Genomic DNA, 21,390 nt, shown 5'->3' with positions numbered 1-21,390 from the left:
TAATGTGGGATAGTGAAGACAACAAATCATTGAGACCTAAATGAAGTCAAAAAGTTTTATTTCAGAGATTAGTTATTAAGAGTAAGATTTGTTGCAGGAAATAGTTTATTCAAGATGCAGTTGCTATAGCCCAGATTATAAAATCCCAAAATGCATAATTTAAACATTGTTGAAAGTGTATAAAGGATATACATATTTTTGACATAGCAAGTACCTTCTCATCTGTGCAAAATAACATTACTGTACTTCAGAGTCATTTGGGACTGAAGCCTATTGGCCCCTGTTTCAATGCTTTTAAGATACTTCACCCAACCCCCCCCTCCCTTCCTCTCTCCTTGAATTCTACTCTCATATGCAATGGAATGATGGTTAATTAAACTTCCCAAAAACAGTGCATACCGGAGGCCAAAATGACATTTTTAGAGCATTAAAACCAAATAGAAGTACTTAAAAAATAAAAATAAAATAAAAATGAAAAAACTCCCACTTTTAAATACAGAATATTCTTTATTTGTAGCATGGGAAGCAGCTGCAAAACATTTTCTTGAAGGGATTGTTCTTGTCGTGGCGCTTTGCTCTCTCCAGTTTGACCAGGGCTTCCTGTAAGGACGCGTCTGTTTGCTGGATGTTGGTTTGTATGGTGTTCATCATTGGCCCCTGCTCCTCCACTAACAAGGCCACGTCTAAGAAGATCTCATGGATGCTCTGGATACGGTTCTCCAGATCCACTAGCTCCCGGTGCCGACACTCAATCTGGTTCAATGCCGACTTTGCCGTCATCCCCTCTTTCAGGATATTCTCGCTGAAGACATCAAACTTGCCCGACTCGATCATCTCCTCCACCTCCTCGCCAGTCACCTCGCGCCCCACGATCTCCATCTGCCGCTGGATGTGGGTCTTGCAGTTCTCCTTGTGGTTCATCTCTGCCTCGTTGTATTCGAACATGGCGTCACGGAAGCTGTTGCTCAGGCAGGCGTACTGCGTACGGGCGATGCGGGTCACGGCAGCGTTGGAGCCGTGCTCTGCCTCCAGTTTGCGGGCTGACGCGTCCATGTCTCTGAGGTGCGCCAGCACGCCCTCCGCGCGGGATTTGATGTCGGCACCGATGGCGTTGGAGTCCTTCTTGATCAAGCTCATGCGGCTGGTGCCCTGGAGCACACGAGAGTTCTGCTCTCGGAGCCTCTTGACCTCCAGGCGGATGAGCTGGACCTCGCGGTGGACACTCTGGGACTGGGAGAACACGTCATCCAAGGCGGGGCTGTTGTCGAAGATGATGGCCTGGTGAGGAAGCTCCTCCTCCAGGTCCACGTTGCTGTAGGAGTCGGAGGCAGAGGACTCGGCGTAGTCCATTGGCTCCACATGGCTGCTGCTGCTGCCGCCATCTGACAGCTCCTGTAAGTGGCTCAGTCTGTCCCTCATGGCTGGGCCAGGAGAGGAAGAGGGAGAGTTACATAGGAGAACACACACATACACACAAGTACACACTGTCTCCCCCGCATGGCTAGGTAAAGACATAAAAGGTCAAGCCATCATTAAGGAGGGATAAGGAAAGGTGGAACATAAGGCAAAGTGAATGGCCCCTACTAATATATGTTACAAGATGACAATCCTTATAATCTGACCCTCTGATGTTCGTTTTGTCACATTTCATTTAAAATAGCTGGATGACTGGGACAGGTAACACTCGTTTCCAGATTCCTTTGCTCCTCCTTTGTCACACATACCATTCACATGTCAAACTGGTTCTGACAGAAAAAAAAACATGCTGGGTCGCGCTTCTCATCAAACTTGTTTTCTTGTTTGTTTTGATCAGAACTTGTAATGTAAATGTAATGTAAACTTTATTTCCAATTATTCATGTTTGAAAAGTCAGCTCAAGATATAGAACCACCATGGATAACCCACTTAATAATGAAAATGAATTTGGTGAACCATTCATATAAATTCAATTGTTGCTCGACAGCTGATTTTAAAACCCGGTTTTCCACACTGTGACTTCATATTTTAAGTTATTAGGAATGTATTTTATCGTCTGCAATTAGCTTGCGTAAGTACACTTACAAATTATGACAAATGAAGTGACAATTGGCTTACCTATGAACAATAATTCTCTAAACTCCCAACTATCATTTTTAACAAGTTTCACACGATGACTTACCGCTTTTGTAAAGCTCTATCAACAGTTTTCCTCCCAACTCAAGTCACCGTGTGGCCGCACCATCCTATTTGACTTCAGAACGGCTTGTCCGGGTGAAGGTGGATTGATAAGTGATGGTTAATTAGGTGGAACGATCCCACCAAGGCATTGCACGGCTATCTTTAGAGTAAAGATTAAATGTGCTTTCTTGAGAAGAAAAACATTCGCAGCACCTCCATGCAACAAAGGTGATGTTGTCTCTGGAATGTGGTCGAGTTGGTTGAACCGCTGTCCTGCCACAAACCTTATGACGTGAGCAACCATTAGCCTGTTAATAAAAATAAAAAACTTTTCTAGAAGCGTTTACCCCCAACCAATCATCAGGACTGGGTGGAGCACTGAATGGTATCATTGCGTCTCGCGTTCTTGAACGAAAGATGGGGTAAGGGGGTAGGCAAATGATCTCAAAGTAGCCTACATTTCTGTTGACTACGCTACAATAACAACACCGCACAATCAGCTATTATTACCTTAAAACATCACAATTTTCTGCAGACATTGACTTAAAAATTGCCAATTTAGTTTAGACACATTTGTTTGGATGCCATTGTGGGATTAATTACACCATTTCAGCAATCCATGTTCGAGCTTAGTGTCATTGCCGTCACATCATTAGTCATTTTTCATTAAAACCGGTTTAACTGCATTGACAACCGACTAAATGGTAACCAGCTGACTCTCGCTTTCGCTCCCTCTCTCTCGACCAGAAGGGAAATTGCCCCATCTATTGGATTATACTACTCACGCCATCTCAAATGTCCTTGGAAATGTAATACAAGATTCTGTATTTATTTCGTTTATAAAGCATAGGCCAGCCCAGGTCAGGTCAGAATTGTATTATTTTGGAGCATGGGAGCAGCACGTGTTGAACTTCATGTTTGCCAGACATAAACCTATACTTTAATCCCCGGTCCAGATGTTATTTTAAGTGGTTAAAACACTAATTGAATGTAACTGTATTTAGGCAGTGGGTGTGCTAATGTAAAACGTGAGGGAGACTTTGTTACATCTGTAACGTGGAGGAGCGCCTGATTCTCATGTGACCACAAAGACGGCACTTGGATTACAAGGCCACTTTCACTGCACACATGTAGCTACATTATCTATATCTGCACACTCAGAGGCCAGAATTTACTGTTTGAGCACTTTTCACATGCCAGATACTCAGTTGTAGTCATTTACTAAAATATGGCGAAAACTAAATAATAACACACATGCAAACTGTGGAAATAGCATGATTACCCTGGCTATTTAGGAGTCCTATTAGCCTTGATATCCTATAATATATTTCTAAAACCCCAATCCTGTTTTGTGTCAAATGGATCAGAGTATATTGTATTTGTCAGTGTGTAAACTATTGGAAAAAGCAGATTTTTATGGAATATAATAGGCGTACAGAAGCCAACAGTCCAGCAAGCACCAGTCCTGTGTTCTGTTGTGTTTGCTCATCCAATTTTGACGGGACAATGACCCAAATCATTGCTCCAAACCATGCAATAACTATTTTGGGAAGAAGAGGTCTGGCATTGTCACCTGATCTCAGCTTGCCCATGTTAGTGGTACTATGAAGTGCCCAACAAGCCAGTTCAACTTGTGGGAGGAGCTTCATGAAGCATGGGGTGAAATCTCAACAGGTTAACCAAGGGTGTAATTTCTTACAAAAGCAAAAGTTTAGACATCATTATTTCAATAAGAAATCATTATTTCTAACCGAGTCAATTATTATTTCCTATTCAAACCCATGTTATGTATAGAAAACAAGGGCACTTCTATGTGACCCCAAACATTTGAACTGTCTTGTACGTTTTCATGTCTGGTGTAAAGTAATTACATTGTGTGAGCGCCCCTACTCGTGCGCGCGCAGTCTTTCATTCACAGATAGAACGTTCACCGTTTGGTCTACTACAAGTTACCATCTAGACCAGCTCGTGTAGATCGTTTCATAACAACAGTTAGCAACCATTTATTGTCAAATATTTAGTCTTCTTCATGATGAGATTATCAACACTACGCCACGCTTCTCGCTGCCTTCCGTCTTCTTCTGCGCATCCACCCTACAGCGGAGGCAGGGTGATCGGCTTTGGAAGGCGATGCCTCCCGGTAGATGTTTCAGCCAGGAGCTGGTTAGTTCAGCGAGCAACTAGCTCCAAAAGCGGCAGAAGTTCGGAAGCAGTATTCAATTCTGAGAGAAGGACAAGGAAAAACGATGGACTTGGGCAAGAAAATATCCTCAGGTTAGTAGCTAGAATTAGGACATTGTTCGTGGTGAATAAAAGTGCGATGTTAATTTTATTTGTAAAAGGTGTAGTATTTTCTACATGTTCTATGACTCTAGTAAAAAGCCTTGGCTAGCAGTAGCCTACAGCTTCCTGGTTAGTTTGGCTTGTAGCCAGCGCTGCACGTGTGCCCGTTGTTGGTGGGGGGAATTTCTGATGTAACTTTTCTCTGTTCTTGCTTACATTGGTAAATGTTTCATACATTTTGCATCGTATTCGAAACAATATATCGGCAAAGGTTGGCGATATATTGCAAAAACACTGATCCAACGCGTTACGGCTTATTTGGACAATTCGGGCTCCGTGTTTACATTCGGGTTGTCATATTTAGGTCAGTGTTACAAATGACGATTGATGTTAGACTCCTCCTACGGTGTTGGTGAAGCCAGCGACGTGGCATAATGGATCCCATGGCGAATACAGAGTAGTGGAACGTGTTACCAATTAATTTAATGCACCAATAATGTATCAATAGCAGGATATATGAAATAAATTGCATGCATCTTATTCTTCCCCCAATCATGGACAATAACTGTTCTTTAAGAAACCATTTGACACCTTTGTCAACAGAACAGAGAATATAAGGTTCCCAGTGTAATTGTGCTCAGGTAGAAATTGTCACTCTGTGTAATGCATTGCCACTTACTTTGTCAAACGAATCCCAGACTAACCCCATTAAGTGAATACAGTTGACTGTGGGCGAGTGATTATCTGTATAATTAAGTTGTCCTCTACAGGGAGATTGTTCAAAAAACCAAAGAGGAGATGGTGGTCCTGCAGAGGGACCAACTTATCCCAATGCTAGCCATCATACAGGTACAAGCATGGTTGATATCTGTCAACATTTTAAATGGTGAACATGTAATTGAAATGAAAATTGTACAGTTTTTGTAAAGTGTGTGTGGGAGGTGTTAAGTGCTTCTCACTGCTTTGTGATTGTGTCCTGCAGGCAGGTGAAGATGACAACCTGCTTGAAATGAACAAGAAAATGGCTGGAAAGGTTGGACAAATCTCTCTCTTTGCTCAAACTGTTGTACATTTGTTACTCTGACTGTGTCTGGATCTGACTATCAATCTGTTCACAGATTGGCCTGAATATTACTCAGATATGTCTGCCCAGAGAGTGCACTGAGGATGAGGTGAGGAAAACCAGCTAAACTTGAATCCTGCTTGATTGTCTTACACCTCCCCCTTCCCTACTCCGCCCCCTCCCCTGCATGTCCAATCACGTTCTGCTAACACCTGAATGGTGTTTGTATAAAAGCCTGTCAAGTTTAACGAATGTACATTTACCCATAATCACCAACTATCTCTATACACTATCTTACTGAGAAAACATGGCCATGCAGACTCAGTATTAGCTTGTTAAGGAATAGTGCGCCTCTACCTTATTATCCGTGCCCGTAAACTGTTGTACCTATTTTTTTTTGGGGGGGAGGGAATCTCCTGAAGTTCCTGTTGGATTTTGAACCTCTAGTCAGCTGTGTGGCTGGGGATGTCCTGGGGATGACAGATGATCCCTTCCCCTGTATGTAGTGGGGATATCCTGGGAATGACTCCTGTTTTAGTCAGGCTGGATTCATGGAATTCCTGGCCTGACAGGGTGATTTACCGGCATGGCCTTAGGAGACCTCTAGAGCTTCTTCCGTGCCTCCTCTCACCCACACTCACACGCTTGCTCGCTTTGCCACAGCACTCTCTCTCTCTTACTCTCTCTCTCTGCTGCCACTGTCGCGTATTGAGCTTGTTATTGCAGAGCAATGCAGCTGTAAGTGCAATTTGTGAATTGAAGGATCAACTCTTGACTCTAAAAGGTCTCTTCTGTATAGTTATAGAAATGAGACATGATATGTAGCCAGCATTGTATCACTCTCTCTCTCTCCTCCCCCCCTTCTCCCTTCCTTCCTCTCTCCCCACCCCATACCCTCAGATCATTGAGGAGGTGCTGCGTCTAAATGAGGACCCCAGGGTGCACGGTGTGTACCTCCACCTCCCCCCCGCCTCCCTCACCAGCAGGGTGCTCGACTCCCTCAAGCCCAACAAAGATGTGGACGGGTAGGACACACAACACACTGCACACATGTTCTCAAGGAGGCTTGAGCCCTGTAGGGCCCGATTTAACATTCCAACATCACCTTTAGCTCTCCAAAAAACACATTTGCAAATAAGATTTTTTTTGAACGACCACATTTACATAACCAATGGGTCCTATTGTCCTGCCTTGGAAAGTTATTGGATACATTTGGTCTTAAAAAAGAAAAAAGAAATGAGCACTAAAGAGCTAAAGGTGACGTTGTAATTTTACAAGGGGTCTTACAGGGTTAAGGTGTGAATGATCATGCTGCAGTTGACCAGAGACCATTATGCAAAGTAAAGTGATTACAAGTTTGTTTCAATGATAGAAATACAGCGGGTGTCCAATGTATTTGGTTTCATCCCGTGCAACCTGATTCATGGTACTGTTTCCTACCCAATGGATATAGGTTTGGTTGGCTGCCTAACATCATTTGTGTTCACCAGCAGTTTGCTCTAAAGGGGCCATAAGCCTTCAATTGTACATGGTGGGCTATGTGCCATTGCTGTGCGTGTCGGTGCTTCGGTTAGCGTCTAAGTGCATTTCCTGCCATGATGTCTTAAATTTGCCCCAAATCAGAAGGGGCTGCAGAACATTAGGCCTCGGGTTGATTGTAGTGTGAGGGTCACAGGACGCAGAGGGAAATGAGGATAGAACACCAATTATTATCAATGAAGGCCTGACATGACTAGTGTTATCCAGGCATCTGGATTCAGTTCATGTCAAGTATACAGTAGCTTGACTGAATGTGACTGTGAATCGGGTGTATGTAACTGTGGCCTGAGTCCCTCAGCACCAACGCTGTCGTTACTATGTGTGTCACAGTGTGACCGACCTGAACGTGGGCCGTCTGGTGCGAGGGGACGAAACCCAGGGCTTTGTGCCACCCGTGGCCAGAGCTGTCATGGAGCTGCTGGCCAGACATGGTGAGTCGGGCTGGGGGGTCAGGGGCTGGGGGGTCAGGGGTTGGGGGAGGGGAGGACAAAGGTTAACATTCCAGTAGGTAATCTGAGTCAAAGCTTCAGTTATTTGGAGACAAACAGAAAATCGCTCACACTTTAGTCAAGAAGCCAGCCTGCTGTGAAGTGAAGCTCTGCATTTGACAGATTTTCTCTGGGAGTCAGCCAGTACAAATATTAGCTCATGCAGGACTATCTTCCAAAGCAAATACTGGTATGGGTTAAGACAATTACAGCATGCATCAAACCTAAACAGCATTAAGATAATAGTGTTACTCAGACATTTTTTGGCGGAAATGTAAGACGATATCACGTTGGATAAAACCATTTTAATAAAAACAAGTTTTACTATGACAAATGTTTTGCCTAGATATGTGACATGTGAAAGCTGTTGCTCATGTTTTTTTCATGCTGTGCTAACTGTTCCCAGAGCCTCCTCTGGAGGGGAAGACGGTGGTGCTGCTGGGGGGTGAAGGAGCCCTGGGGGTGGCCCTGCAGTGCCTGATGCAGAGAGGCAACATGGTGGTCCTCAACAGCACCTCAGGCCGTCTCCAGAAGCAGGTGTGTGTGTGTGACAAATAATAGAATATTCAGTCCCACCCAACAAACTCCAGCACATGCTTTTAACCTCTCTCTGTAGTTTGTTCCTTCAGCCACCATGTGGCGTCGTTACTCTGATTCTGACTTGCTTGATGGTTAAACGTTCTAATGCTGTCCACTGCATGAGCCCCATTTGTAACTTCAAAGCTGCTTAAATTGACTCAACCAACAACTGTGTGCTGTCGTTATCTGGTTGGGATCTAGCTCTGATCACTTGAATTACAGAGGAGAACATTTAGTTTAGCATGAACATAAACACTCCTGTCCCCCCTATTCCCTCAAACACTCCGCTTTCACCGGGCCTTTTCTTTTATCGTGCTCTCATCTCTCTCTCTCCCTCTCATTTCTCCTCGTCCTCCCCTGTTCCCCAGGTGGTGCAGGCTGATGCCGTGGTCCTCCTGGGGCCTCACATGGATGTCCCACCCAGCTGGCTGAGACCCGGGGCTGCTGTCATCCACTGCAGCCCCGCCCTGACGGCGGGTACGACAGGTGTCCTCCATAAACACATGCAGATTGCAGAATGTTTCACGAGGGAGGGGGAGGAGGACGTTGGCGGTTGTCAGAATGTGTGTGGCTGTGTTCTATGGGTGTTTTTCCGTGACAGATGGTGATGGAGTAGAGAGCTCTTCCTGGACAGAGGTGGGGCCTCTGTCCGCAGCCCTCAGAATGCAGGTACGGACGTAATACACATCGCACTGCAAACATCCTCCAACTAAGACTTTCTTTAAGACCTTGTATATGGTGCTGATAATCTGTCTTTCCTTCCTTCCTTCCTTCCTTCCTTCCTTCCTTCCTTCCTTCCTTCCTTCCTTCCTTCCTTCCTTCCTTCCTTCCTTCCTTCCTTCCTTCCTTCCTTCCTTCCCTCCCTCCCTCCCTCCCTCCCTCCCTCCCTCCCTCCCTCCCTCCCTCAGAACGTGGTGCGTAGCGGCCGTCGCTGGCAGCAGGAACAGCAGTACAGACCCTGGAGGCTCCGCAGCCTCAAGCTGCAGCCTCTCTCCCCTGTGCCCAGGTAAGCACCTACCGTACCTGCCGCCTTCCATCAACCCCCGGAAGTACCAACCTCCCCCCCCGCCTCCGCCCCCACCCCCTGCCCACAGCATAACACTGTCCTCCAGCAAGCACCACAGTTGATGCTCCCGCTGTGACCCGTGTTGTGTGCGGCCTCTCCCCAGTGACATTGAGATCTCCCGCGCCCAGACCCCCAAGCCCGTGGCTCAGCTGGCTGAGGAGGTGGGCCTGCTGCCCGGCGAGCTGGAGGCCTACGGGAGCACCAAGGCCAAGGTCCACCTCTCGCTGCTGGACCGCCTGCATGGCCAGCCCGACGGGAAGTACGTCCTGGTGGCCGGGTGAGTCCGAGATGGAGGGACAGGGGGGGCTGCCGGGGCGCTACGCAGGCTGAACGAGGAGTGAAAGAAATATGCAATATGCCGAGCGCGTGTGTTTTGCGTTTTTTGTTTCGGAGGAGAGAGAGAGAGAGGTAGTGAGCGGACCGGGCTCTGGAGTCTCGTCCCTTATCTCTGGTGGTCTCTGATAGGCTGGGACGAGAGCTGGTGGAGGGGGGGCCGGTAGGGGCCCCTCTTTGATGGGTGTGTGAACGTCGCAGCTCTGACAGAGCAGGCCAAGCCCCACTGCCCCCTTTCATCTGTCTGTCTGTCTGTCTGTCTGTCTGTCTGTCTGTCTCAGCCCTGCCACTGTACGACCCACTGACAGACCCAGACACACACACACACACACACACACTCTCTTCTCCTTAAGGAGCCTTCTTTGTTCCCCTTGGACCCTCTTGAGAGGCGAGGGGCCCCCATCAATTACAGTCAGCAGCAGGCATGCCTTTGAGTCCCGCTGCCAAGAGAGCGTGTCCAGTATAGGAGGAGGGTGTGTGAGAGGGGGGGACAGAAACGGGGACGCGTGTATAGATAAATGAGACGGATGCCCTTCAAAGCATTCCTTTCCTTTTCTGTCCCTTTTGTTGCCCGTTTCCCCCTCTCTCCTCCGTCAAACACAATGCTCTTCCCTCCGTCTCTAGGATCCTTTTGTTTATCGATATTCGGTTGAATAGGCCTCCAGCAGTCACATGCCCTGGATGTGGATAGGGGTAGGATAAATGTGATTTGGGCGTTGAGGTCAGATGATGTTGATTACACACACGCACACATGGGTCTCCCTCTGTCTGTCTGTCGCTCTCTCTCGCTCTCTCTCCCAGCAGTCTGTAAATCATGTGAAACCAATGCAATACTCTTGATTTCTATACTTTGCCAAGTGAAAAGGTTTGAGGGTGTGTGTGACCTGTGTGCGTGTGACCTGTCTGTGACCACATATCCTCATTCCAGCATCACTCCCACCCCGCTTGGCGAGGGGAAAAGCACGGTGACCATCGGCCTGGTGCAGGCCCTCTCCGCCCACCTCAAGCTCAACTCCTTCGCCTGCCTCCGACAGCCCTCCCAGGGGCCCACCTTTGGGGTCAAAGGTCAGACACGATCCTCATTCCCCAAGCAGATAACCCTGTTCTGATATGACTGCAAGGGCACTTGGGTGCAAAGTTAGTGGTCTCGTCTGGACAAACTCATAACACATGACGGTGTTCCCTCCGAAGCTGCTTCTGAGGCCTCTGTGGCCCTCCAGGGTACGATGTGTGATTGTGTTGTCTGTGTTCCACCCCTAGGGGGTGCTGCGGGAGGGGGCTATGCCCAGGTCATCCCCATGGAGGAGGTAAGAGACAGCCGCACTGCGCTCTCGCACACACATGCACTCTGACATAACACACAAGTAAACTCACGGCCGTGGCATATACACACAAAAAGTACACACCACCAACAATATACCCAGTGTGTGTGTACACACACACACACACACACACACCCTAATACTTAAGCAACCCATCCTCTGAAACCTAAAGCTAGCTTCCTGTGGAGTGTGGGAGGAGGGGAGCGAGGGAGGAGGGGAGGAGGGGAGCGAGGGAGGAGGGGAGCGAGGGAGGAGGGGAGGAGGGGAGCGAGGGAGGAGGGGAGGAGGGGAGCGAGGGAGGAGGGAGGAGGGGAGCGAGGGAGGAGGGAGGAGGGGAGCGAGGGAGGAGGGGAGCGAGGGAGGAGGGGAGCGAGGGAGGAGGGGATGTGAAGAACTTCAAAGCCAAACAGACATGGCCTCAAACAGTGTAGCCGCCTCCTAGCCTCCCCTACCTCATACACAAACACCAGTCCTTTTGATCTCTTTTCTTGTCTCTCCCTTTGGCTCCTCTCCTTCCCTGCCTCTCTCTCTCTCTCTCTCTCTCTCTCTCTCTGTCTCTCTCTCTCTCTCTCTCTCTCTCTGTCTCTCTCTCTGTCTCTCTGTCTCTCTCTCTCTCTCTGTCTCTCCTGAATGAGGGAGTGTGCTTCTTTTGTGAGGACACAGTCAGGGTCCCACTGACAGTGTTATGATCCATGCCTCAACACAAACAGCTTTATAGGTCTATTTTGCAACAGTTTTACAGGCCATGGAAACAGGGTTCTGTGAAGTTCACAACATTCGTTTTGTGTCCAGAGAGATTGGAACAGCGACTTCAAACTAATGGAAGCTCCACCATTCCCTTCTCTTTTAAACATCCCACTAGTAGAAGCCAATATGTTAATTCTGTTCCTCACGTATTCTCTCTGCCTCTTTTCAGTTCAACCTTCATCTGACAGGCGACATTCACGCCATCACCGCAGCCAATAACCTCGTAGCAGCAGCCATCGATGCCCGGATTCTCCATGAGGCCACCCAATCAGACAAGGTCATTGTGTGATGTCACTCTGTGCATTGTGATTATGACCTAGGAATCCACAGACTATAAATGACATCACCACTCAGTCTTGATGCAGACCTGACAAAGCAAAAAAGGCTGTTCATGGGGGAATGATGTCACGTATTATGCAGTTGTGTTATGGAACAATAGCATACCCCCATAAAGTCATGTGTCATTGTGATCTTTGGAAATTGCAGTGATGTCATCGAATGGTCATTCTGAAGTCAGACATTCAGTGAGTGCCCTGGTGACTTCACAGTGACGACTTTATACTCTTCCTGTCTCCCCAGGCCCTGTACAACAGACTAGTTCCTCCAGTCAACGGAGTCCGGCGTTTCTCACCCATTCAGATCGCCAGGCTGCAAGTAAGTCCTCCACACTCACGCCTCCAAAGTGAAACCGTCGAAAAACAGGGTCTCCAAAAGCTTCTAGAAGTTTCCCTTGACTCAGTGTACCAGAGCTGTGGTTGGATTCCAGATGCGTCTCCCCCACTGTCCACTAGGCGGCCTCAGTGAGCCATGAGACTTAACTGTCCACTAGGCGGCCTCAGTGAGCCATGAGACTTAACTGTCCACTAGGCGGCCTCAGTGAGCCATGAGACTTAACTGTCCACTCATCCCATAACACCAAACACTCCTCATACCTCATCATGTCATCACAAATCTGAGTGTCGTCTCACCTTTATCGAGTGTTGGTGGTTGAGCTTCTCAAACACAGTCCAACTGACGGCCGATCCAAACTTTGGATCGCTCTCCCGCTAACGTACACAGACTGGGGTCACTCTGAGTTGAGAAGTTAGGCAAGATTAAAAATCTAAGTCTTTCTGGGTAAATGGAGTGTTTGTGAAGGGGAGTGTGTGTTTTCCACCAGGACAGGGTTCTGGGGTGGGTCTTAAGTATTGAAGTCTAGACTCTTAAAGCAGCCTTTTGACAAGGGAGCCCATTCCCATGGTGGCAATGACAGATGGATTTTCTTTTGGCTTGTCTGTTCCTCCCCATATCCCTCCCCTCCACCTCAGCGTCTGGGCATCAGTAAGACCAACCCCAGCTCTCTCACGCCCCAGGAGGTCAGCTCCTTCGTTCGCCTCGACCTCGACCCCTCCAAGGTCACCTGGCAGAGAGGTACAGTAGCACATCCAATCGCCGACCTCTCTTCACCCTTGTCTCAGTCCATCATTAGCTGTGGGTCCAATTAAGGAACGTATGAACGTAGTTTACTGTGAGCCAAGTTGTGGGTGTGTTGAAGGGGAAAAGTAGTTTTCCCTTGAGGGAAGCGGGTTGTTTTTAAATTGTCAGGAGCCATGACTGTAAGACTGTTGCTATGAGGGATGGGGTATGTACTCCATAGGCCCAGGAGGTTAGGCCAGGACCCCAGAACATTAAAAACAGCTTCAACACTCATGCACATCCCTCTCTGTCATGTTTGTCCATTCCAGCATGTGGCTTTTGTAATGTGCAATCTCCCCCTGTGTGTGTTTGCATTCAAGCGTGAAACAACTTTCTTTTTATTTTTTTTGCAACAGCTTTTCCTTGTTATGTTGAGGCAATGTGAGGACAATGTTTGACTCTTGTGGTTTCCTGTGGTCATGAAGCCTAGCTAACCACAGAGGAACCCCAGGGTAACATAGCCCATGCCAACACCAGCCTATTAGTCCATGCAGAGTCATACAGCCGGTTGAAAAACATCCCTGTAATCGATCAGCAAACGAACAGTATGTTGCTTATTGTTCATGACGGCTTTGTCACCGACAAATAAACATTTAAAGCCAACATAAGACTGTTGGAGCCCCAACAGCAGGCTGGCTTAGTGAAGGGCTTGTGTGTGTGTGTGTGTGCGTCCGTGCATGTGCACGTGTGTGTCAATCACAGGGCCCGACGTGGTTTGACACAGTTAAAAACATCTGTCCGGATGGCGTTTACAGGGGGCCGGGGGCCGGGCCAGAGCTTAACAGACGTGACCGTAACAGACGTGACCGTACCATGAGGGTCCATGAGGGACGAGGTCACACGCTCCCGAGCGCCTCTCTGGGCCCGCCTCATGAACCCAACGGTTCAGCCGGGCGTCGAAACATGACGACAGGGTTCCTGGGAGTCTATATGGTGGTTATAGTGTTGGAGGCAGCTTACCTGAAGTTAACATCCTACCAGGTGTGGTGAAGTACCAGAAGGCAACATGGTTACTGTGTTGGAATGTGGTCCTAACTCTGTCAGAAACACGTTGTTTGTGCTCGGGTAGTGTAGGGTTGGGTGTGTGATAGTCATTTAAATGTCCTTTTTGGTTAGTTTTTTTCGCAACCATTCGCTGCATAAACGGGGTTTGTAATTGGATGTGTGTTGTCCCCTTTCGCTTGCCGTCAGTGGTGGACACCAACGACCGCTTCCTGAGACAGATCACCGTGGGACAAGCCAGCACTGAGAAGGGCCACGTCAGACAGGTACGCTGCATGGGGGCCACGTCAGACAGGTACGCTGCATGGGGGCCACGTCAGACAGGTACGCTGCATGGGGGCCACGTCAGACAGGTACGCTGCATGGGGGCCACGTCAGACAGGTACGCTGCATGGGGGCCACGTCAGACAGGTACGCTGCATGGGGGCCACGTCAGACAGGTACGCTGCATGGGGGCCACGTCAGACAGGTACGCGGCATGGGGGCCACGTCAGACAGGTACGCTGCATGGGGGCCACGTCAGACAGGTACGCTGCATGGGGGCCACGTCAGACAGGTACGCTGCATGGGGGCCACGTCAGACAGGTACGCTGCATGGGGGCCACGTCAGACAGGTACGCTGCACGGGGGCCACGTCAGACAGGTATGCTGCATGGGGACTCCACACACTGTTGGGGAAACGTCCTTTTTTACATTCCATTTGATACTTTTTTTCAAACCGTCTTTTTCTATCAGCGGTTGTATGTTTGATTATTATGTATTGTTTATGCTTCATATGCTGCTCACACATGTTCCAGTACAATATTAAGTCCACACTGAAAACATTCCATGGGACATGGGACATTTTACAGGAGTGTATTCACGACTCCTGGTGAAGACTCATTAAATGACCACTGGCTTAGCTCATGTGGGTAGTCAATACTTTCCACACCTTAACGCACCCACTAATTATTCCCAGTGTGTCTTAAGGGCCCTTATTGAAACATTTACAGTGTAATTGCAGGGGGGAGATTAGGTTTGTGGTCCCTCCATATGTTATCAACGTGTGTGCAATTTAAACATGGGTATGCGTGTACATTATTACACTGTGGAGCCAAACATCATACCATACAAGCCTATAGGCACATTGCTGAGTGAACACACACACGCACACACACATCTCTGTTCACCCCTCTCTGTGCAATTAAGCACGGCTGTATTTCACTAACTGTCAGTGGTAATGGTGAAATGGAATCATGCAAATAAACACTTTACCTCAATGGGAAGCAAGAGAGTCTAAGTGAAAGCAAATGTTTAGAGTGTGTGTGTGTGTGTGTGTGTGTGTGTGTGGGGTGGGTCTGTCCTCCAATAGCAACCACAGGACTCGCTAATCACATGTTTCCCTTCTTTCTTCTTTTTCTCCCTTTACTCACTCCCTCTCTCATCCTTCGCTCTGTAACCCCCAAGGACAGGGAGTAGGGACTTTTCTGTGCCAGAGTTTGTGTTGTTTTGGGACAAAGCTCTGACCCGCAACTACTTGCGTTTGCTTTCTTTTTCTCGACCCTTCCTGTCTCCGTATCTCTCAATCCTCTCTATCTCTACCAACAGTATAGCTCTTATCTTTTGTTATTTCACCATTACTCTCTCACCATCTCTTGCTCTGTCTCTACCTCACACAGGACAACCTAGCTAACAGACCCAGAACTATCTTCCCACCTGAAACGCATGGCATCTATAATAAGGAACTAAATGAATATGAACTATAAGCCTCATTGCCTCGTAAGTCTGACATGACATAACAGTATTTCCCCTCTCCCGGTCCTCTCTCAGACCCAGTTTGACATCGCTGTGGCCAGTGAGATCATGGCCATCCTGGCTCTGACCGACGGCCTGGGCGACATGAGGAGAAGACTGGGCCGCATGGTGGTGGGCAGCAGCCACAGTGGACAGCCCATCACTACAGAGGACCTGGTGGGTGGGTGTGTATGTGTGTGTACAGAGTTAATGAGACAGAAAGCCTACGCTTGCGTGTGCCAAAGGAAAGATGGTTTCTGAACAACAATGTTTGACGAGCTTTGACAACCGTATCTTCAGCTCTTTGTGGTCATGGTACACCCGGTTCTCCCTAGTCAGAACCACATCCATTAAGGCTGTTGTCCTAATAGCTAACGTATACCGTACGTTAGCTATTAGCATGACAGCCATAGTATTAGCGTTAGCCCATGAAAACCATGACTGTATCAGTCTTGCACTTCTAACTTTTGTATTTATTCATTTATATAAATATTTATATTAAGATATACATGTTTGGCCTTGTATGGTTTTATTGGACAGATATGTTTACAGAGAGACAGGAAACAAATGGTAGAGTTCTGGAATCAAACCAAACTGTGTTGGGGTCCGTACGGTACGCGCTCTCCTGAGCCACCTTGACGAGCGAGCTCCCTCTGTCTCTGCTGTCCAAAAGCCAGTGTTTGGCCATTCAGGCCTCGTGTCTGTCTCATTGTTGGTTACTCAACAGTCATGTGTTTACCACTGCTGTCATGAGATATGTGTCAGTTGAGTACAAAGCTGAATCCTCTCTCAGATGATTTCAATATTTGTTTTTTCTTCTGGCATTTAGCTAAGATGGGCGTTGTTGATCCTCAGCCAGGTGGGGATGTTGGTTCCCTTACAGGGACTGAGCAGCGTGGTTTCCTCTCCCCTCTGGAGACTCGGCAGTGAGATCCTGACACACAAAGCCCTTCCTTAACCCAAAATGGCCACCAGAGAAGCTCTGTAGCCCCCCCCCCCCCCTCCCCCCTCCTTTAAAAAAAAAGCGTTGCGGGCCCAGTTGGCTCCAGTTTCCTCCAGCTGCATGGGATGGGGTTCCTGCAGAGCTGGGACGCTCCCTCGGAGGGTTAGGGTCGGCTGTTGCTGTTACTGCAGCAGTCCTGATTAGCCCTGGTCCCTGATGGAAGCCCCTTCTCCAACCAGACCCCAGATCAGACTGGACAGAAATCTGTCAGTGATGAGGACACGCAATGTGAATAGAGTAAATGAGGGACGTGTGGGGGGGGGGGGGGACAAGCATAGTTTCATTATTGGTAGGGAACTGGAAATCATCTTCAGTAATCTACATTCTAATGACTTGCCCTTCACTCTGTGCTTCTCTCTTTCAGGGTGTGAGCGGTGCATTGGCAGTACTGATGAAAGATGCTATCAAGCCCACTCTGATGCAGACCCTCGAGGTGAGTCACTCCAGCCTACTGTGATGTCGGGGAAGGTAGCGGGGACAGAATAGATGTCATCGGACATGTTAAACTGTCCAAAAAGAAACGCCATAGACCCGAGTGTGATGTCACTGAAGATATACAGAGCCACAGTGGGAATGGGCCTTCCACTCTCCCCTGAGGGATGACATCATAGGAGCCCCAACCTCTCATTCTGATAGCAGTGCAGAACTTACTGGTGGTAGATTCCATCCTCTCGGCTCACTTCTGGCAAAGAACTTACATCTTCTGGACACTGTATTGAAGCAATCAGCTCAGAATAGGTGTGGCTGTCCATACATTGACCCTTCTCCCTACAAACATCTGGGTTTGATCACGACAGCACACACACACACACACTCGCGCGCAAGCATGCCCCCCCCCCCCCCCCCCCCCCCCCCCCCCCCCCGGGAGCCGGTTCTCTGGGAGAACGCCCAAGCCCAAGGCAATGGAGGGATGAAAGGATTGAGGAGGGGGAGAGATTGGATCTGATGGAGTGATTACACTGATGGGTCAGTGTGCACATCTGCTCCTAGTTGAGCCTCACTCTAGGTGGGGCTGGGTCCTGTTGTCACGAGGGACCAGGACCCAGCCTCAGGAATGCTGACAGACCCATGCTGTTCTCTGCATAGCATTTCCCTTTTCTTCAAATCCTCCCGAGTGGTGACGTCACAACAGGAACCGAAGAGTTGAATTCTGAGAGAAGGCTTGCGATTCTGGTAGATTGCATCACAATGGTAACCGGTGTTTTTACAAACACGGCTCGCTGGACCATTCCTGACTTCCCAACGGTTGGGTGGGATTGAAGAGGATATTGTCTGAATGTTTGGGAGGATAGGAGTTGGTCAGCTAGTATTTAGTTTGGGGAGGGAGTACAGTTGCATGTTTTCAGGGTGGAGGGAGTGGAGGCATGAGCTCAGATGGGCGAATGTTTTGGGGAGGAGGGGGATGGAGCAGAGATTGGATTCTGGGTATTGAGAGGAAATGTGGCGGTTGTGTTGTGTGGAACCTTTCCTGTGTGGCTTCCTGTGTTTTTGGCCGAGGGACGGGGACCCCTATCAGGACGGACCTGGTATAGCGGGTCCCTGGGAACTTTCCGCTCAGATGTGACCTTTGCCTGTGTGTGTTTTTGTGTGCTACATGTTGTCACAAATGGCAGTAAATGACTTTGGCTGATAAAAAAAAAAAAAAAAACTTAAATAAATAAGTACCAGCTACTCAGTGTCCAACTGTACCCATTATAAACACAGAGATCATGACTACACCCTATATGTAATGGACACCAATGTGAGTTTTTTAGACATCCCATTCCAAAACCATGGGCATTAATATGGAGTTGGACCCTCTTTGTGTCTAATAGTTTCCACTTTTCTTTGAAGGCTGTCCACAAGATTTTGGAGTGTGTGGGAATATGTTGCCATTCAGGAGCATTAGAGAAGATGGGCACTGATGTTGGGTGATTAGTTTGAAAGTCTGTATAGGCCGTTAGAGAAACAAAGTTCTACTCCATATTAATGCCTGTGATTTTCGAATGAGAGGTTCAACAAGCAGGTGTTCATATACTGTATATACTATACTACAATTAGTTTTAGCAACATGCTTAAGTAACCAGTAAGTTGGTCTGGAAGACTACTGCCACTGCCACACACACACACACACACACACACACACACACACACACACACACACACACACACACACACACACACACACACACACACTTCAGACAACAAGCCAGTCAAGCACATTCCACTTATGTCAAATGTGCTTGTGTTCCTTTGTTTTGGTTTGTCTTAAATGTCTCTCTGTATCCTTGTCCCCCTCACTCCTCATCCTCTCACCTTCCTCTTCATTTCTCCTCCTCCTGAACCAGAACTAAGCCCGACAAGGTTCTGACAGTTCATTACTGGAGAAGGCTGCTTGTTTAATCAATAGTGCTCTACTCCAAAGCATGTCAGCTGTTGAAACGTCCCCAAGCATCTTTCTAAATCACTATTAGAAACCAATTATTCTGTGATTGACCCCTAGTAGACCCCCTGATTGGCCCTGCCCAGAGTTCCAAGGGTGACCTGGAATAAAACGTTTGATGAGAAGGAGGGGTGAAAAGGGGAAAGGAATAGAGTAACCGTTTTCCTGTTATTTATTGTATTTAATTTTTTGAACATTGTGTCTCCAACCCAAGGGTGTGTTTAATCCTCTCTTCCTCTCTTCTTTTCCACCTATGAGTATGTCATATTTCATTTGATTTCCTTTTTTTCCATCGGTGAGGGCAGCAATGTTTTGTTTCCTCAATTGTTTTCCCATGAAGAAGGGAAAAGGTCACGTGGAGGTCAAAAGAGGTCACCTGCTCAGAGTTTCACCTTTGGTTTGATGTGTGCTAGCTTACCATAGGGACAGGACAGACATGGCTACACAGTGTCATGGAAAGATGGCATGCTGACCTATCATGCTGACTTCCTTTCAATCTTTTCTCCCTCTCCCCCTCACTCTCACTCTTCTTTTTCCCTCACATTCAGATTCTCTGTTTGGTCCAGATGTTTTTTTAAGGACAGAGATGGCTAGTATGTGTCAGTGTTGAAGATAATGGGTGATTCAACCCAGTTAGAGGACATCAGTTATGTGAACTGGTGGAGAGGTAGACAAAGAGTTTGGGGGTCAGAGGAGGGGTTCTTCAGCAGTCTTTGGCCCTGGTGTGACCAGACCAGGGGCCTCATGTATAAAGGATTGCGCAGTTTTCATACCAGAAGATGGCGTACGGCCAAAACTCGAAAAGTACCTACGCACAGAAATATTCACATGTATAAAACTGGTCGTACGCCAGGTCCTGCGCACCTTTCTTTTATAAATCACAATCAACGTGAGATTGACCGCACGTGAACGAGCCACTGACCCCGCCTTGCCTCCTCCCATAAATGAATATGCAGATGGCCTATAAATGCGCTCCTGAGGTAATTTCTTTGTCTGAATTACCGTATTCAACGTCATAAACGTAGTAGTGGAAACTTTATTTTGTAATGTTTGGTGAGTGTTGGCACTTTTCAGTTAGAATTCGCCACGTTACAGAGTCAGACAAGACTTTGCGGACGGTCCGCACATTCTCACGTCTGCTCAAAAGTTTCCGTGGCGGCCCGCACATTCTCACATCAAGTAAATCTTTATACATCACAAAGTGTGCGTGAGAACCAGCGTACGCAAGCTACGTTTATACATGAGGCCCCAGGAGGTCGGGGACAGCAAAGTTCTACCCACCCTCAGTTTTCCTACCCTCCATTTTCCCTCATATCCCACTTTTGGCTGTTCCTAGAATCTTCCTGAAAGTGGAGTGGGTTGAGGAATTTCTCTTTCAGAAAAGTTCCCAATGACCTCTCCTCCTCCCCATACTTGGAGGGAAGACTGTGTTCTTGTCTTTTGACATGTTCAAGCTGACATGGTCCTTCAGTCCTAGTGGCTCTCCACCTCTCGCTGCCTTCAAGACAAATGTGCAGCCATCGATTTAGAACTGACTTACTCATTTAGAGCTGTATACCTCTTGGCTGAATTATTTTGAAGTGGTTGCATTCTGGGAGTAGATTCGATGGGGGTGGGTTAGTGTGTAAGGCCTGCTTGTTCTCAGTGTAAAACGTGTCTTTGGCGTAAGGGCCTCAAGGTTCTGCCTGTGTTTGTGTGCCCTGCTCCATCCCAGGGCACTCCAGTGTTCGTCCACGCTGGGCCCTTTGCCAACATCGCCCATGGCAACTCCTCCGTGCTGGCAGACAAGCTGGCATTGAAGCTGGTTGGACAGGACGGCTATGTTGGTAAGTGAAACACACACACACACACACACACAGTAACCAAGGAGAGGATAACCAGATGTGTTTCCTGATTTTACAGTCTAGGAAACCCAGATGGAAACACACACACTCTTACACAAACACGTGTACAGGCAGAAGAATTCAAAGCCCAGGTTTCCTGCGAGGAGAGGCTCGAAACCATAATTTACAACTCATTTTACTAGTGACCTTTAGCCTAGATCCTGGCTCCCAGTACCTTTGGCCCACTTCTCCCTGGGCCCAGTATGTGGGGTCTGGCTCCTAGGCGAGCAGGGGGCTCCAGGCCCATCTCGTGGAGCTGTCGAGGAACCAGGGGG

General features: G+C 48.0%; 2 protein-coding genes across 2 annotated transcripts in view; one reads left to right on the top strand and one right to left on the bottom strand.

Moving 5' to 3' along the window:
- Positions 1–487: 487 nt before the first annotated feature.
- On the bottom strand, positions 488–2,465 carry stx11b.1 (syntaxin 11b, tandem duplicate 1). The gene is made up of 2 exons (XM_084700224.1): positions 2,159–2,465; positions 488–1,421 (listed from the first exon to the last, which is right to left on the bottom strand). The coding sequence occupies exon 2, from the start codon at positions 1,417–1,419 to the stop codon at positions 508–510; it is 912 nt and encodes a 303-aa protein (XP_084556350.1). The 5' UTR covers positions 1,420–1,421; positions 2,159–2,465; the 3' UTR covers positions 488–507.
- A 1,602-nt stretch (positions 2,466–4,067) lies between these two features.
- The window catches only part of mthfd1l (methylenetetrahydrofolate dehydrogenase (NADP+ dependent) 1 like), a 32,698-nt gene continuing 15,375 nt past the window's right edge, over positions 4,068–21,390 (top strand). The window contains exons 1-20 of the mRNA XM_084700606.1: positions 4,068–4,431; positions 5,211–5,289; positions 5,423–5,473; positions 5,559–5,612; positions 6,404–6,528; positions 7,373–7,473; positions 7,937–8,067; positions 8,478–8,586; positions 8,711–8,778; positions 9,018–9,115; positions 9,279–9,452; positions 10,437–10,573; positions 10,769–10,815; positions 11,747–11,854; positions 12,157–12,231; positions 12,885–12,987; positions 14,224–14,300; positions 15,844–15,984; positions 17,175–17,243; positions 20,947–21,058. Coding sequence (XP_084556732.1) covers positions 4,187–4,431; positions 5,211–5,289; positions 5,423–5,473; positions 5,559–5,612; positions 6,404–6,528; positions 7,373–7,473; positions 7,937–8,067; positions 8,478–8,586; positions 8,711–8,778; positions 9,018–9,115; positions 9,279–9,452; positions 10,437–10,573; positions 10,769–10,815; positions 11,747–11,854; positions 12,157–12,231; positions 12,885–12,987; positions 14,224–14,300; positions 15,844–15,984; positions 17,175–17,243; positions 20,947–21,058 — 2,104 coding nt within the window. The 5' untranslated portion in view covers positions 4,068–4,186. The remainder of the gene's footprint in view (positions 4,432–5,210; positions 5,290–5,422; positions 5,474–5,558; positions 5,613–6,403; positions 6,529–7,372; positions 7,474–7,936; positions 8,068–8,477; positions 8,587–8,710; positions 8,779–9,017; positions 9,116–9,278; positions 9,453–10,436; positions 10,574–10,768; positions 10,816–11,746; positions 11,855–12,156; positions 12,232–12,884; positions 12,988–14,223; positions 14,301–15,843; positions 15,985–17,174; positions 17,244–20,946; positions 21,059–21,390) is intronic.

This window comes from Hypomesus nipponensis, chromosome 6 (assembly GCF_054491055.1).
Source record: "Hypomesus nipponensis isolate SF chromosome 6, ASM5449105v1, whole genome shotgun sequence".
Taxonomy (NCBI): Eukaryota; Metazoa; Chordata; class Actinopteri; order Osmeriformes; family Osmeridae; genus Hypomesus; species Hypomesus nipponensis.
The sequence above is the reverse complement of the archived record's forward strand: the minus strand, read 5'-3'. Positions and strand labels throughout refer to the sequence as shown.